The sequence below is a fragment of the Netta rufina genome, assembly GCF_964035555.1.
Source record: "Netta rufina genome assembly, chromosome: 3".
NCBI classification, from domain to species: domain Eukaryota; kingdom Metazoa; phylum Chordata; class Aves; order Anseriformes; family Anatidae; genus Netta; species Netta rufina.
The window spans coordinates 2556938-2573636 of NC_140125.1; the positions used below are offsets into that span (position 1 = coordinate 2556938).

Below are 16699 nucleotides of genomic sequence, written 5' to 3' on the forward strand. Positions count from 1 at the left end.
TTCACTAGCAAAGTTTTGCTGGGGGAAAAAAAAGTTAGCACTGTGTAAGTATCTGTGCATATGCACCAGCATTAATTATAGATTTTTGACAGACTGTGTTCTACCAAAACTGACATCTGGGGTTGATCCCTAGGCAGTAACTTGAGGATAAAACTAGTCCTGTACTGCTGTCTCTAGTTTTCTGAAATACCAAGAATGTGAAACCGTACAAAGCTAAACTGACTCTTCTGTTGAGTGAAAGAAATGACCTCTGGTCAGCATTGGTTGGGAAAGCTTCATAATTTAAGAGGTAACCTACCATGGGGAACTGCATATGCTAGTATAAGTAAAAAGCTGTTGCTGCTTTCAGATCTTGGATATTTTGTTAGCTCTGGCAAGTAGCCAGGCATAAGGCATTTGCCCTGTCTTTAATGTTGCAGAAAGGAAGATTGATGCAAATCAATAATCCTACTCTTCCCTGCAAAATCCTGCAGCTAAGTTGCAAATAAAACTATGTGTATTTTTATAAAATTAGTATATTAGCTTTCAGCAGTCACAGTATTATTATACCTCTACATTATTTTAGCAATCAAAAGGTGTGCTCAGGCACTCTGTAAACAGAAAGGCACAATTCCTGTTGCAAGGAGCAAGATACTATATATAACTCCTTGATAGATTAACTCTGCCAAATGGAAAGGTTAAGAATATCAACCTCTAAAAATAACGAGACACATTTTGGCCATGGAAGAGAGATGCTAGCAGGCTATAAAGTGAAGTGAAAGGGAAATGAAAAAGAATGTTGGAAGGAAAGCGTGGAGAAGAAAGAGGGGAAAATGAAAGGCAGAAGAGGCTGGAGTAGGAAACTTTCTGAGGCAAGCACCTTAATGACAGCAAGGAGAAAATGTCATTTACCATCTTTGTCAGGATGGTTTTAAACAAGATCTTTCCCAAGCTGTTGTGTAGATACGGGCAGGAACTTGCAGGGTCTTAAAACTGTTGGGCAAGCAGGGCTTCCAAGTAGTTGAGACAGCTCCACCTGTCCTTTTCACATGTTTCTTCTGGCTTGCTAAGCTTCTTTTAATTGAGGTGTCTTTTTCTTATTATATTAAAACAAACAAGCAAGCAAGCAAACAAACAAAACCCACTTATTTCTGAAATTAGTGCAAGCTCACTTTGTTCCTGAAAGCTGAAGGACTTGCAATTCCTGTTTTAGGTAGCTCTGCAATGTTGGCAGTTTTTTCACATGGCATTTACAATCTCTGTGTTGTAATTTAAGTCAATTTTGAAAATGTAGAATTTTCATTTGAAAATTATTTTTTCAATTCTTTTTCAATTCTTTCTTGAAAATTCTGCCTTTCCTAATTAATCGCTTGAGTATCTCTGTTAAGATGGAGATAATTGTAATGAAATTCTTGCTTAGACACCCACAAGATGCCCCTTGATATCTAGCCATCAACATCTGCTTCTCATCTACTGCTTTTGCAGCTTTTTGCCCTCCTCTTGTCCCAGCCTTTTTTAAAGCTGTCTCTCTCCTTTTCTTGCTGCAAAATTTATTTTTCACCAGTAACAGCTTGGGGCTCAGCAGCTCAGCCATTCGGTGTCTGAGCACAGCTCTTGATTTGTGCATATATATCTCTGTAGGCCATTTGTAACTTAGTATCATAGAGAGAGTACACAGTGGGAGCCTGGGGGCTCAATCAATTTGTGTCTTTCTTTAATACGTTCCAGCCTGCTTGTGACCTTGACGAGATTCACTTGTAAACAGTGACCAAGTACAGATAAAGAGGACCTGCAAGGACTCTCTTCCCTGTTTCCTTCCTCCAAAACCAGAAGCCAAAGCAGTGATCTAAATCAGGAAAGCTTTGCCCTCAGCTATTTCCCACGTGTTGCCAGTCCAGATGGATTGTGACTGTGCAGAAGAGAGGTGGTTTTCCTGCAGGTCTGGATCAGTTGTCATAGACAGATGAGCACCAGAAGTTGATTTTTTGTCTGTAATAACTTGCTCCCCTAATCCCTCTGTCAAAGCTCTAGTCTACTCCAGAGTCTGGAAAAAGAGAGAAGAGGAAAACCCTATGTGCTACTCCGAATGGACTCCTGGCCTGCTCACACCTGTTTTTAGCAAGCAGAATGAACTGGGTTTTATGGTGTTTATGACAGCATGGGTCCTTCCTTCTGTAGTCTTTCTCAGAGAGCTTGGTGTAAGATAGAGATATTAGCTTTTAATGCAGAAATTTATCATATGAAAACATAACTTACGAATAACCAAGCAACTATTTAACTGCAATTATCCAGCCACCCCATTCACTCCTTGTCCTTTCATTCAGTATTGTTTCTAGTTTGAGACAGGCTTTGGCCTGTGTTGCCTCTTTGCTCATGGTTAAAATGGCTGTGACTCTGAAGAAATATAGTCTTTAGACACTCTGTTCCTCTTCTCTGATTCTTGTCCTTGTTATTAAAGCCTTGCACTGGTTTTAAGGCAAGCACTGTTTTTTTCACTGTTGTTCCTAAATCACGACTCTGTACTGCTTTGTCTTGTGCTTCAGAAGACCTGACACTTCCCAAGCAGTGCCTGTCCATTTCCTAAAGGGCTGAAGATTCTTATGACCATAGTAACATCTTCCTGTAATAGTCACTAATGACAGTGTGTGTTTTTACTGCATTCCTTGAGATGGCAAATACCTTTTGCTGCTGATTTTCTGTCTGATCCTGCAAAACTCTATCTTGCATCCCTTTACGGAAGAGATTGGGATAAATCAGGTGAGGATTTACTGAGAAGGCACAGAGGGGGGGCAGCCTTATGCTTCCCAGTCTCCTGCTGCAGCCCTCTGGAATGGTGCTATTGTTAATGGTCTTATTTGCATTTAGTCCTGGAAGTATCCAGACTTTGAGATGCCTGTTAAGCCTGCACTTCTCTAGCAAGCATATCAGAGGTTCCACATATTAGCTCAAAATTGCATCAGGCCATACATCTGCCAAGCTATAGAGTTTCATGACACAGACCTGAAAAAACTCCTGTCTGCTCATTAGATCAAACACTTTCTACAGCTGTCCCAAATCAAAAAGAAATCTCTGATTTTTTGTTTTCTAAATCAGTAAACAGCATTGAAGCGCCAATTGGCAGAAGATCCAAAGATTCAAAATCTTAATTCCCACAGTGTTAAAACAGATTATTATTGTGTTTTGCACATCTGTCAGTCATTTCAGTCATTTATGTTAAAAAGCAGTTGGTTACAGCAGAATACTAAATATCTTATGAAGTGCTGCTGGCCTTTAAGGTGCCTGTACTTGTTGGTGGAGTAGAAAACTGTAGATAATGAAATAATTTTTAATGATATCTTCATAAATAAACAATTTGTAAACTTGTTTGCTTTCTCACCATCTGGGAGCATTCTGTTATCCATCTGCTTCATGTAATTATCAATAAAAGGGAAGAATAGGTGATATAATTAACAAGAATAACTGATCCACAGCGAAGAACAAAAATGTCACACATCTGTCAAATTATTTTCTTGTTTCTGCCCTATCATTATTATTCATGCTATTGGGTTTATTATATATGTTTTTATTTCATGGTATCATTCAAGCTGTCAGGTTTTATTGCACAGTTCAGAATTGTTTCTTGTGCTATAGCTTATAAAAAGAAGGAAGAACAATTGAATGTTGTGGAAGTCTACACAGCATTGTATAAATCTATTTTAAAATAACACACACAATAAATCTTTCTCGGGTAATTTTGTACTTCTCAAGTCATGCTACAGGTGCATTAAAGGAAATGTCTAAACTGGGGCAAGAAGTAATAGGTGAAGGAGTGACAGGCAAAAGCATGGAGTGAGGTGCTCAAGCCAGACTTGAGCTTGCAGAGCTAGTCCACTGTGAACTTGTTCAAGGGTTGAGTGTTGCCAGGGTGCCTGGATTGATGTCCAGGAAATGACTAGGGGGAAGATTACCTGTACAGCAGTGGGTTTGATGCTGCATCCCACCACAGAAAAAGTTAGCCATAGTTCTGTGAATGCCTTCTCTTCAACATTATTCAGTAAAAAAATCGAAAGTGCACTGAATTACTAAAAGTGGTTAAGAAAAACTGTTGTTGCTATTTTACATTATAGCTGTCTGCCCTCCCCTAAAATGTATTTTGACTTCATAGAAAATCTGTAACGATAGGAAATTTCATTTTGGCTCAGTTTGTTCTATGTAGATTGAAGTGAGGCAGTGGAATATATTAAAAGTGGCTAAAACATGAAAGTTGTTTGTTGTTTTTTAAATCAGTAAGCCTCTGTTAAGATAAAAGAGAATTAATGTAGAAAAAAAAAAAAAAAAAAAAAAGCTTAAGTAAAATGGGCAAGAGAATTCCCTGCTTTTTAAATGTTAAGATTGACGGATCGAAGTAAAAATACAATCATTCCTACATGATATAATTTGTATGTGAACATGTTGATATTAAAAACAAAGGCTTGGCATGTAGTTTTCATTTAAACAGGGAAGTAGTATTAATTTTTAAAGAAGTAACTGTTGCTTAAGATGCTATTGTGCCTGAGTAATGAATTTTTAATGCTGTTGTAGCATATGCATGGATTAAAATCCATTATTTATTGTACCTCCACTTGCTCGGTGAAGGTGATGATTTTTATAGCACCAATAGTCATGCAAACACAGCCATTCTGAATTGATGGCTGATAATAAATTTCCTTACTGTAAATGTCAGTGGGTTTTGTGTATTGCTGCCATTACATCTTGTTTGGAAGGCTGAGTATTACACAATTATGGGAGGCACCAGATGGCATCATTAACAGGAATGCTCTGAATGTTTACCACTTATGTGCATGTGTGAAATTAAAAGTAAGGTGACCTATCTTTATTTTGAAAGCATGATGTCAGTGCTATACAGGTGTTAATGACATTTGCAGCTAACTAAAATAGTAATTTCTGCTTAAAAACAGGTCAGACTTGTTTTCAAGCTGTTTCAAAACATTTCCAAAGACTTTGAAAGTGGTATAATTGCAATTTGCAAGGAGGGAAATAGATGTTTTTTTCTCAAAGAAAGGTAATGTTGATTATTACAAAATGAAGAACCACAGCTGTTGTCACTAAAATATGACTCTACTGCAGTAAGCTGTGAATCAATCTCCCCTTGTATCCTCATACTGTTAGTAATTATGTTTATTATTTTCAGTGTGAAATGTGATGCTTGCCTGTCTTTTAGATTTTATGTTTTAAAGCTCTTAATTTTATACATGTTTTACATTCTTCAATGAACTTGGTACTTCAGGAAAAATCTACCTATGTGCCTTGAGCCTGTGTGTGGAGTAGGTCTGACGGACAGAGATGATTCTGCCTTCTCCCTTCCCAGAGCATATACAGTCCTGTTTTGAGATGGGTATCGTGGAAGTTATGATGTGCTGTGGTGGTTTTCTAGTGGTACCTGTTATTAGCAGCCATATTATTTATTTTCTAAAGAGAAATCCCCAGAGGGAAACCCTCCCGAGCCAGCCATCAGTGACAAATTTTTACCGTGAGGTCCTGTCAGGGATGTTCAGCTTTTACAGTTTATAAACAGAGAGGTGAAGCAGGATTTGCTTAAAATCAAAGCTTAAGAAAGTCCTGTCTTGTGGAAAAAAAAAAACACATTGTAAGGTCTGGAAAGACTAGTGGTATTTTCAGTTGCCTATAATTTTGCTGTTTATAGGTAAATCTTGATTTTAATTTACTTTGTTTATTCTACATGAAGGTAATACAGTCGATGTGCATTGTGGTGGCACAAGAACTATGTACAAATAAAATACATAATAAAATAATTAAAAACAAACAAACAAAAAAAAAACACAAACAAGAAGTTAAGGAAACGTTTAAGTTAATAATGGTCTGTGGCTGAGACCTTGGTCCTAGTGCAGGAAAGTATTTTTCCATATCCATTTATGTTTAGAGCCAATTTGAATAAATGACTGTTATCCCATTAATTTTAAATGGCTTTGGTTCAGACTGTTAGACTCTAACTTCTCTTGTGAAATTACCAGTAACAAATTAGTTTTGTTTTAAAATGACTACATTTGCAATCTACTGTATTTACCTTGGAGTTGGAGTGACTTAGTAGATGTTTGATAATTATGCCACTAAAAGCAGGATTTGAGGAATTCTGTCACTTCTGATACTTGGGAAGCGTTTGCTTGTTCTTTTGACCCTTTGGGCTCCAGCCTTCTCTGTGCAGAGAAGGAGGGCAGAGCGCCACAGCTCTGATTTTGGTGCAGAGTAATGATCAGGACCAAGCTTCAGGGACCTGCTTGTGGGACCAGGATTTGGAAAGAAACTTCTGCCTTTTCCCTATGGAAATGCACGGTAAAGAAAACACTTGGAAATCAAGGACTGTAAGATTAGCAATGAAAGCTGGGTTGGCTATTGTACTAGTGTTCAGATGTCTTAGAAATTTGTTCAAGTAACTTGTTTAAAGATGTCAGTTACCAAAATTAATTGTATTGGTAACATGGTTATTGCAAACTATTCTCTACGGTAATTTTCAACATCTAAATTATTTGACACGCGTTTTTCATGTTTTTCAATTAGCATTTTATTGCAGTCTTAGGCTGATAAAAGAAAACTTTGTTATTTAGCATCTGCCTGCTTTAAAGGTGTACGTTATGACTTTCTCAGGGTCACTGTTGCAGGATCATGGTGAGGCAGGAGCTCCTGGATGCTCAATTTCTGAGGTGGTTTGCACCAGCTGAATTGCGGATACAGTCACCAGAAAATCTGAAGCACTTGTTTAGCTTTCTTGCAGTTGTGCCTGGGGCATCTGGTACACTAAATGGTACAAATAGAGAAACTATGGCTATTCTTCCCTGATGAGAAGGCAAGAAGCTGTTACTGGTTACGGATTAATTGCATTCTTTAGGGGAAGGTATGTCATTCAGGGGAGCTGATCAGTGGAAAAGCAGAGTATTCTGCAAGAGCAGGCCTGCTCTTACCCCTGCCAGGAGGCATGTGGGCCACAGGGAAAATGCAGATGAAAGTTTGCTTCCTTGGGCACCCCAGCGCTACTTATCACCAGCACTACCGAGCATGGCACAAAGGTGCGCACCGGGAAGCTGCTGGTACCCACTGCAACTGCCAGCACGGTGCAAGTGCCAGGAAGGTGTCCAGCAGAATGGTTTCCATGGCGTCTCCCCGAAGTGCCTCTGCCTCTCCAGAGCAGAGCCATCTCCATGCCGATGAGCAGCAGAGGACTCAGTGCCATCCCTGTCCTCCTGGGCAGCAGTGCCAAGTCTGTGGCTGTGTGCTTGCAGCAGCCTGGCACTGTGTGCTCACCAGTATCGTGCAACCTGGGAGAGTTTTGGCGCATGACGGTGCCACCTGAGCTGCTGCTCTTGGCAGTACCTTGAGGTGCTGGGAGCCCAGTGGCACTGCCAGGGCACAGTGTCCACTGCAGGAATGCAGCAGGTAGGGCTCCATGGATGCCATGCAGTCAGCAGCTCAGAGAGATGCAGTGCAGCCTTGGGATGTGTGCTGCATCACTCATGCTTCCACTGGGGGGAAGTGCTGTCAATTAAGAGGACGGTCTGTGGGGCTGCTGTCAGCACTGCAAGCCTTCATACATGTAGATGCTGGGTTTGTGTGCAAGATGGAGGCATCGGTTGTTCTTCTTGGCAGATGACTGAGGGATTATTGGTGGCATCTGCAATGAGACATTGGGATAACCAACAGCACTGATGAGCTGTGTGCAGTAATTTACCCGCCCCTACACATTGGCCCAGCGTCCAATCCAGTTGCTGTTTCCAGAGTACTTCAAACTGCTAGGATTCTTGACTTGGTTCGGTGTTTCTGTGCAAGCTGTGTACAGTCAGAGCATTCTCATTGGAGTCCTTTATCCAGTGACTGGCTGTCTGCACTTCTCTGTTGTATGGACTTGAGCTACAGAGGTCAGCTCTTTGCAAGGATTTTCAAAAAGCAGGACAAGGAGAGAACCTTCCAGCACTGCATCAGTAGCATCTACATTGTTATTGCGAGCTCTGGTTTTGCTGCTGTAGCTTCAGGCACAGCTAGAGCCTTCCTTGGAGAAAATCAATATAGCTTGTTGATGTTATGTGCAATAGACCTTTGATGGTTTATATAAATTTGGCATACGGAATTGTAAGCCATCTAGTCCAGCCCCTCCTGTATTTCCACATTTGTGCTTTGAGTCCAACTATATAATATCTGGAAGGTATTTCAGGCTGAGGCTCCTAAATGTTGCTACATTTTTGTGTTTTTGTTAATCTTGTCAAAAATAATGTTTCCATTTTATTGCCTGCTTCCCCTCTCCCCTCCAAACACTTGTGGGATAAAAATAAGTAGACAAAGATGAACTGGGAAGCAAGAATTGCCAGCAGAGCATTAGTGACTTTCTCAAAACAACAGATGAGCATTGACCTCTGTAAAGCTGATTTCTTTATCTTAAAATCTGAGGAAACTAACTCTGAGAGCCAGCTGTATGCTTTGCCCACTTGCAAACCCACTTTACGCACTTGAGTGGCTCTGCTGCAGTTCCTGTGCCTTCCTGCACATCACTTTCTTCAACCAACATGGGGGAGAACTGAACTCTCTTTGAAAAAGGGAATGTTTAGAGTTTAGTCATTTGTTCTTTTAAGCTGAGCAGCAATCATGAGATCTTCATGCAAGTGCCCAACCCTCTTGGGGTTGGACAAAGAGTTAATGTTAATTAACTGGCCAAATGTTAACACTAAAAGGAAAAAAAGAACAGTTTCTTACCATGGTAACAGTGGTTCTGCGAGGATATTAAAGGTGTCCATGTCTGCTCTCTTTTGCTGCTCTTTGGAGTTTGACAGTGAATCCCTGGTTTCATAGGGAGTCATAGGGATTGTCATAGGAATGATCATGAATGTATAATTTGTGGTTTTTCTAGAAGCTGAAGATCAGAGTTTCCTCATATGAAGACTGATGTAATAATACTGACTTCATTCATAAAGGCCTTTTGAGGGCTGTGCATGAAAAATGTTAAATAATGGCTACATTTTATCTGGTTGGTAAAACTGAGTTACTAAAGAAAGGTTCTTCTTAAAAAAAAAACAAAAAAAAAACAGTTAAAATTAAAAAGTTATTCAGACTGCATTGTTGTTGTTGTTTTCTTTGTTTGTTTTTCTTGTGAATCAAATGGAGCTTGAAATTAAAACAGGTCTGTTTGTTCACTCTCTTGTTTGCCTGCCACTGTTGCTGATCTCAGCACTGGTCCAGGAACAGGTTTGTTGATTGTTTTTATTCCTTCTGATGCTTTTTAAAGTAGCAGACTTCAAGTTAAGTAGATCCTGCATGGCAGTACCTGTCATTCAGATTTCTCGGTAGCAAGTGCTCAGTTAAAACAAAAGCTTTGCATATAGGTGTGAAATCACAGAAAACAGTGCTAGAAGGTGCTCCTTGCTGGAGGCCTCCCCAGGTGGTGCACTGTTACCTCCAGGAGTAATAAAGGGTCTGTAAAGGTGCCGAACACACAAGTGAGTCAGTTCCACGCTTACCTAGTAGTGCCCTGAACTCAAGAGTCAGGCCTTCTGAGTACAGTGGCACTCTCACATATTTAACATTTAGCAAACACTTGATTGTTTTCAGCTGGATAAGGCCCAAGTGCTCAGTGTGTAATAAAATCAAGTCCAATCTCTGCAGCTTTATGGAGTCTTTGCACGAACGGGTCTAGCAGTGGCTGCAATAGCTCTCCTTGACACACTTGGGATGTTTTACTAGGATGTATTTACCAATACCCAATTCAGAATATCCCACTGCTCCTTTTCTGTCAAAGCCCTGTCCAACTTCTTTTCATTCTTGTTTGTTTGGTTTCCATTGTTTCTGTTTAAGTGAAGGTGGAATTTAATATAAAACCAAACCTATTTTAAAAACAATAGCAATAAATACTTGTATATATCTTACAAATAGTCCAGGGCCCATTGCTTAAAAAGAGAACTAAAAGAAACTACAAAATACTCTCTACCTGAGTTTGTACTACCATTGTATACTGTGAGTAAATGTACAATTAATGCATTCCCAGGCACTAGGCAAACGGGGTGGCTACCCAGATGAGAGATCTGCATGTGCCTTGTGGATGTATGATGCTGCTTCACCTACTTTGGAAGTGGAGAGGAAAAACTGCATACAAACGTGTTCGCTAAAACCAAATTACTATTTTTTTCACTGCTTACTTAGTGGAGAAGGATGTGTGATTTTTTTTAATTCTGTAAAATTTCTTCTTCTGGAACATATACTATGCGATGATGAGTAAGACATGATTTACATGCAGGATTTGTGTTTTCAGTGGCGCATTGTGAGAAATGCATATGCATTTTTAATGTAAGTAAAGTTTGAAGGCCTCTAAGTGGATGGCACTGATGGTCTACATGGAGACATATCCCCCATGGGCTAATCAAGAGAAGTCACCTTTGTCAGCAGCTGGAATTGAAGCCGTAGGTGGGCGCTCTGCCTTCCCAGGTGGAAGCAATGTGACAGGTGGTGCAATGGCAGAGCCTGTCAGATAAGAGAGTAGAAGGGAAAAAAATAAATTAAAAAAAAAATCAAATCTCATTTTGATAATCAAAGAAAATACTTTTCTCTGAGCTATGTGTGCCTTTTCTAACAATGGCAATAATTGTTTTTCGCTTCACATTAGTTAATGATTTTTTTTTATTTAATAAATCCGATACAAAGTAAACAAGTTAGATTTTGCTATTGACCTATCAATTATGATGTCTGATTGTTCCTCTGGGGAACATATGTAGTCATTTGTCCTGACATTTTGTTAAAATAAGGTGGTATTATGGGACCAATCCACCTAATTCCTTACTCCCTGGGGTCATTTAGTGTACTTAGCCGTTAGAAAGGTGATTTCTGAAGCATGACAGCTGTTGGTATTAGGACCATTGTGTGGCAAACAAAAACGGTTATATTCTACTCATATGCTGCCTTTGTATCATTGATACAGAAGCCATTTCATAAATTAGATACAACTCTTCCCTAGAAAATCGTATTACTGCTTTATATTTCTTTGTTGGAGTGCATTAAAAAACAAAACAAAAAATGACAACGACAACAACAAAAAAAACAGCACTGCAGTGGAAGATGTTTGAACTTGGCATTGCTGTAAGGTCTTTTGGGTTTATCCTATTAGTGGCCAACATTCCTGTCTAGTTATTTTGGTTGATTAGACACATTAGAAGTTTCTCTTCATGTTCTTCTTACCATTTTATTGAATTTGTTAAAAGCCATGCTTCAGCAAAAGCATCACTGATAATTTTTCCTTCAGAAGGTGTTGCTTTTTTAGAAATTTGCTAATATGTGTACAGCTAAAAATAAAATAAAATAAAAAAAGCCTTTCATTGCTCCTGACTGCAGAATTCACAGACTCCAGGGTCTGAACACACAGCACCCTCAGCATGTATTTGTGGTGCCATGAGATCTCCATCTCAGCCCTTGCAGAATAATGCTAGGCGTTGCAGTCAGGGCTTACCCATTCCGTATGCTATAAAAGCATAGCACAAGTTTTGTTTTAAGCAATGCTTTTATCTGCACTAATAATTTTCATCTATTCTTGTTTCTGAAAATCTTTAACAACAACATGTTTTCAGTGAGATATATAATGTTTGTTCAGTTTCTGAAATGTGGAAGTGTTCTATCTTCATTTATGATCAAACTCTTCTTATTGGCAAACCCTGCTGTAAAGAGTGTTTAACCATGTTAGAAAGCACAGGCTTTGGATTAGAAAGTTGCACTGGATCACAGAAAGCTGTGGATGCCCTACATATCGTCAGCTTGGGCAGCACTGCAGCCATTACATGCTCAGACTTGGCTATGGCTCTTCGGTGTGGGGCTGGCTGAGACTGCGGGCACGTGTCAAGCTTTGCACTGCCAACTTCCCCATTAAGCAGGACAGTGGTCCAGTATACTTTCTAAGGTATCTTCTGGAATTTTCTCAGTGGAGTTCAGCCTACTCATCTCAGAGATGAATCTAACTCACCACTGGATGTCATCATTGCACTGTGAAGAACTACAGCCAGAAGACCATTTATCTGGCAGTAAAAAAAAAAAAAAAAAAAAGGAAAAGTTGCCTGCCCAAAGAACACATTTAATTGCCTTGTCTTAAGTTGTTTCCTCTAAAGTGATGATGGTTTGCAAATAGTTGACCCATAATTTTGCCTTAAGATGTGGCAGAACACTCTAGTGTGGTATACAGCTTCTGTAGCGAGACTGCTGAAATCTCATCTGTAGGTCACCACTGCAAAGACATAGCATAACAGATTGCCTGGGGATCTCAGTATGCCATATTCTTCTTGAAAAGGCCAACGTCATTGCCACGGCTTTAAAATAAAGTACTTATTCTTCATATGTTGAGTTACTCTGTCGACTAATATATAGCAAATATTTCTACTGTAATTTTATAGGAGGAATTTAGAGGGCTTAATTTTATTAACCTGATGTATCCCACTAGTAATAGAGGAAAACCTGTCAGAAGTCCTACATTGCTTCCTCTTTAAGTGACACTGCAGAAACATATAAGAGAAGTGGCTGACAAAGTAGCCTGGTTTTCTATTTCTCCCTTCAGTGCATCCATAAATCTATAATTATTCAGTCTGTGAAATGTGAAGGTATATAACCCAAAGCAATACAAAAGAAAAAAAGCAGAGATGTGCTGTAAGTTGGAAAGTGTTTCCCTGTCTTTCATCAAAAATTTGAAAACTAAATATAGTTTGGGGCAGAAAAAATAAAAGTCAAATGCAATGTTGCCTCTTGACTCTCTTACATTTTTGTTAATCTTTCAGTTAGTTCAGGAGGTCTAAAGAAACAGTTACAATGAAAATACCTGAAATTTATTGTCTTAACCATGTATGCATTACATGTGTATGCATTGGGAGAAAGAAAACTGAGAAGGTTGTTCTGTATTTAATAATATATATGTATATTTTGAAAGAGATTGTGTATTTAGCTAGCACATTGAAAACGAAGGCATTCAAGACACAGCTTCTTAATGATTTTACAAGTAAAAGCATTTCCATAAATGAAACAGCAGGAGTAAAAATTGCTCCAGAAGGTAAAAAAAATGATATTAGCATGATGTAAATATGTGCCCCAGGAGTTAACTAAGTGGTGGTAAATTCTAGAAGAGACAGTATTTTTAAACCTTACAAGACTTTATAGTGTCTTTTTAAAGAGAAGCCAGAACATCAAGCTCTGCTAATTTTGTGACCTATTAAAGATGCATACATTTCACCATTTTTAGTACCTTTTATCTACTGTATTATCTTGTGGTGTCCATGGGAATATCATGATGATAGTCATGTCAATGACCTGTAAGCTTTGTATGAGTGCAAGGCAGGACAGTGCTGATGCCTTAATAATTCTTAGCAGACTTTTCCAGTTATTTTTAATGTATATCTATGTCACTATGTCATCTTTTTTTTTTTTTTTTTTTGGTTGTTGTTGTGTACAGCTGAGTTACTCTTTGAACCACATAAATCGAAAGTTAATAACAGAATCTAAAACGTCCATCAACAGTAGAATTGTGGTGGTTGGTGCATCTGATGTTGGAATCTCATTTCTAGAAACGCTTGTTTTTTGGTAAGTTTTTAATTTTATTTCCTTTACTGAGAAGAATACATTACTTTTGTTTGACGGGGTTTGCTTCTTCCATTTAAAAATCATTTCAAGCTGCTTTTTTAGTCAAAAAAAAGGGGGAGAAAAAAAAAGTGTAGATGTGCTTTGACTCTGTATCCAAGTAGAAGCTGTTAAAGTTCTGAGCCTGTAATTTGAAAATGTAGAGACGTTAGTGTCTCCACCCTGACTAACTGTGGAATTCAGAAGTACTTGCGAGGATACATGTAGATCCTCAAAAAAAAGGCCCACCAAAAATGCGAATTCCACATACTTACAATCACTTTGACCATTAGTCTTATACAAAACCACTGTAGGTAGAGATTAAGTCCATAGCCCTTCACATGTGCTACAAAGCACTATTGATTGTTAAAGCTAGTTCTGCCTATTGGAACCACAAATCACTGTCTGAATCCCTCCATTCTCCTACCTCATGGTGTTGTTTCCAGAGCTGTGCAGGATGCCTAACATGAGCTTGTTGAGATGTACCCTCATGAGATGTACCCATCACCTAAAAGGCGAAGTAGCATACCTCTGATTCTGATGAGGTGTTTGTTTTGAGTAGTGCTTGGGAACTGGAAAATTGCTGTTTCTGGCCCCTCTGCCATTTTTACTGTAGGCCCTGGAGTGAGCATGGGAAAGGTCTGCTCTCTGGCAGTTACAAGCCTGCCTGGTGGCCCAACAGAAGGACAGGCTGTTAGCAAACATTAAAGAATTTTTCAGCAGTAAAACTGGAAATTGGCTTTGTTTACCTTGGGTTATCCAAACTGGAGTAAATAAACTATAAACTGGTTAAGAAGGGGGATAAATGTATGCAACTGTTTTTATACCTTCCTCTCTCTAAGCCAGAGCCAGCTGTGGACACAGTCTGTTTTACAGACTTTCCAAAATTAGGAAGGGGGACCCTCTCTCTGCTATCTCACTGCTTACACTTTCTATGCCAGTACCCCATCCATACCGATTTTATGGGGTTATCAGAATGTTAGTCTGTGTGAGAATGCAATTGTTGTTTTCCTCGTAGGTTAAACATACACATAAGAAATGTCCTGAAAGCATTGCAAAAATGAACATAAAATGCAAATTCTGAGTGTGATCATGACAACAAAGCGCTCATTACAAAAACTAGTGGAGTTTGGCATCTGTATGGTGGGCAGAGAATGGAAAATTTTGCCTACTTTTCCAGTTAAACCAGAAGTTGGTACTTCTACAACCATTAATGACATCACAAATTAAAATATCATTATAGCAAGAGAAGTTGTTGCACTGGTTTATGAATATTGTTAAATTACTAGAACAGTGAAGAAAAAACATCTGCTTCTTACTCTTTTCTTGGCTCCTGACTTTTAATGTAGAGCATCCTCTATCCGCCTTAGGGTAAGAGCACTTTATTCTCATCTTCCTGTTCTCAGCACTTTTAGGCATTTAGTCCTACTCAAAGTTCAGCTGAAAACATATTTAGCGCTATTAGCTGCTTTCTCATTATTCATCCTGTGCTGCTTATTTCTATGCTTTCGGTACAAAATACTGTGAGGGGAAAAAGAAAACTATTTGTGCACCAACCAGGTCTGTCCTCCTTAGCCAGAAGGTGTCTACCTGTAGTGAACAGGACATACAGATGGCATAAGGGTAGTGGGGAAATCGTTTATAACTCTGAGACACCTCAGCCAGTTGTTTTATTTAAACTATATTCTAGGAAAGAGTTTGTGCAGAACATGTCCTTCTTGTACATAGGAGAGCACTTGTCTTCAGCACTGCACAAATGGAGTGCTCCTGCTTAGGAGAAATTGAGTATTGCTCAGAGAATGCAGAAAGCAAGCTGTACTTAGTGCAAAATGTCACAGAATTTATATTAACATATGTACAAGTTTAAGAAAGATTTTTTTTTTTTTAATTTTCTTAGCAGCAGCAGTTAAAGAAAGTCTGATCAATGTGAAGGTCTTTTAATACAATCTAGTTTGATTTAGTCATAATTTTCTAATACTCTGTGCAAAGGTTACATGCACTAAAAATAGCTAGATTGAATCAATTTGTAAGCCCCTAATCCTTAAAAAGAGGAAGTAGTTTTCTCCTCATTATTCTTCATACTTAATTATTTTACATTATCAGTCACCATGGAAACACACAAATGTAATTCACTTACCTACCTAACAATTATTAGAACTACATTTTACAAGTGTTTTCAACCTGTTTGAGACTAAAGAAATATATTTTTCAGTGGACAGGAAAATAACAATGAGAACAGTGTCTCCTCCCTCGAGCATGCAGAAGGCTGCCTCTTGCTCCACCGCGCTGTGCCAGCGGCACTGCAGCTCTCGGCCGATGTGCCTGGGGCAGAGTGCGGTGGGGCAGGGTGCCAGGGAGCAGCCATGGGCACTGCGTCCCATCCGCCGGAACAGAGTGAGCTTTGAAATGCTGCTGCAAAGGGGGGTGGATGCTGGGAACCACCACCTTACAAACTGCTGCTGCAGTCCTTTGCTCTGGTTCGTTACTGTGCTTTGAGAGTTTCTTGGACCAGGTCATCACAGAGCTCAGAGCGCTGGTGTTCCCAAATCAGTCCTGGCTGTTTCAAAGGGCAGTGCAAAAATGCTGCAAGTGAGTATATGGAATGACCTGCCAGTAGGGGAAACTTCTTCCTAGTGCTGGCGTACCGTGAGCCTTGGAGTACCACCTCCGATGTGCTTAATCTAATGCCAGGTCAGTGAAGGTGATCTCATTGGGCACGTTGTTTACCATCAAAATAAATAGCTTCTGCTGATTTTCTTTTCTTGAGTGCAGTCACATTCGGATCTGTTCCGAGCTATAGTGCTGCGTTTTTTCAGGACACATACGAATTTTTTATCCAAGGGACAGGCAGATGTTGGAGGAGGCAGCTCTGGGCAGTGGTACAGCTGTGGGCTTGGCTGTGCAGCTGCCAGCAGGTACAAGTGTGAACGTGGGTGCCCTGAGGGCCTGGTCAGCATGTGAGGAGCTGCAGCAAGCTAGGCAGCAGCTCCAAGGTGCTGCAGAAGGGGGACAGCGAGTTGCATCATAAATTGCTTCAGTAATTAACTTTCCTGCAGGAGCACAGCAAGCAGGCAAGCAATTGTGATTCCTACAGTTCCTGCATGAG

General features: G+C 39.5%; 1 protein-coding gene across 1 annotated transcript in view; it reads left to right on the top strand.

Moving 5' to 3' along the window:
- CFAP61 (cilia and flagella associated protein 61) overlaps positions 1 to 16699 on the top strand; it is a gene marked incomplete at both ends in the record, with an annotated part of 104487 nt that overhangs the window by 35294 nt on the left and 52494 nt on the right. Inside the window, 1 exon segment of the mRNA XM_084283381.1 lies at positions 13430 to 13557. Within this exon segment, the coding sequence (XP_084139507.1) occupies positions 13430 to 13557 (128 nt within the window).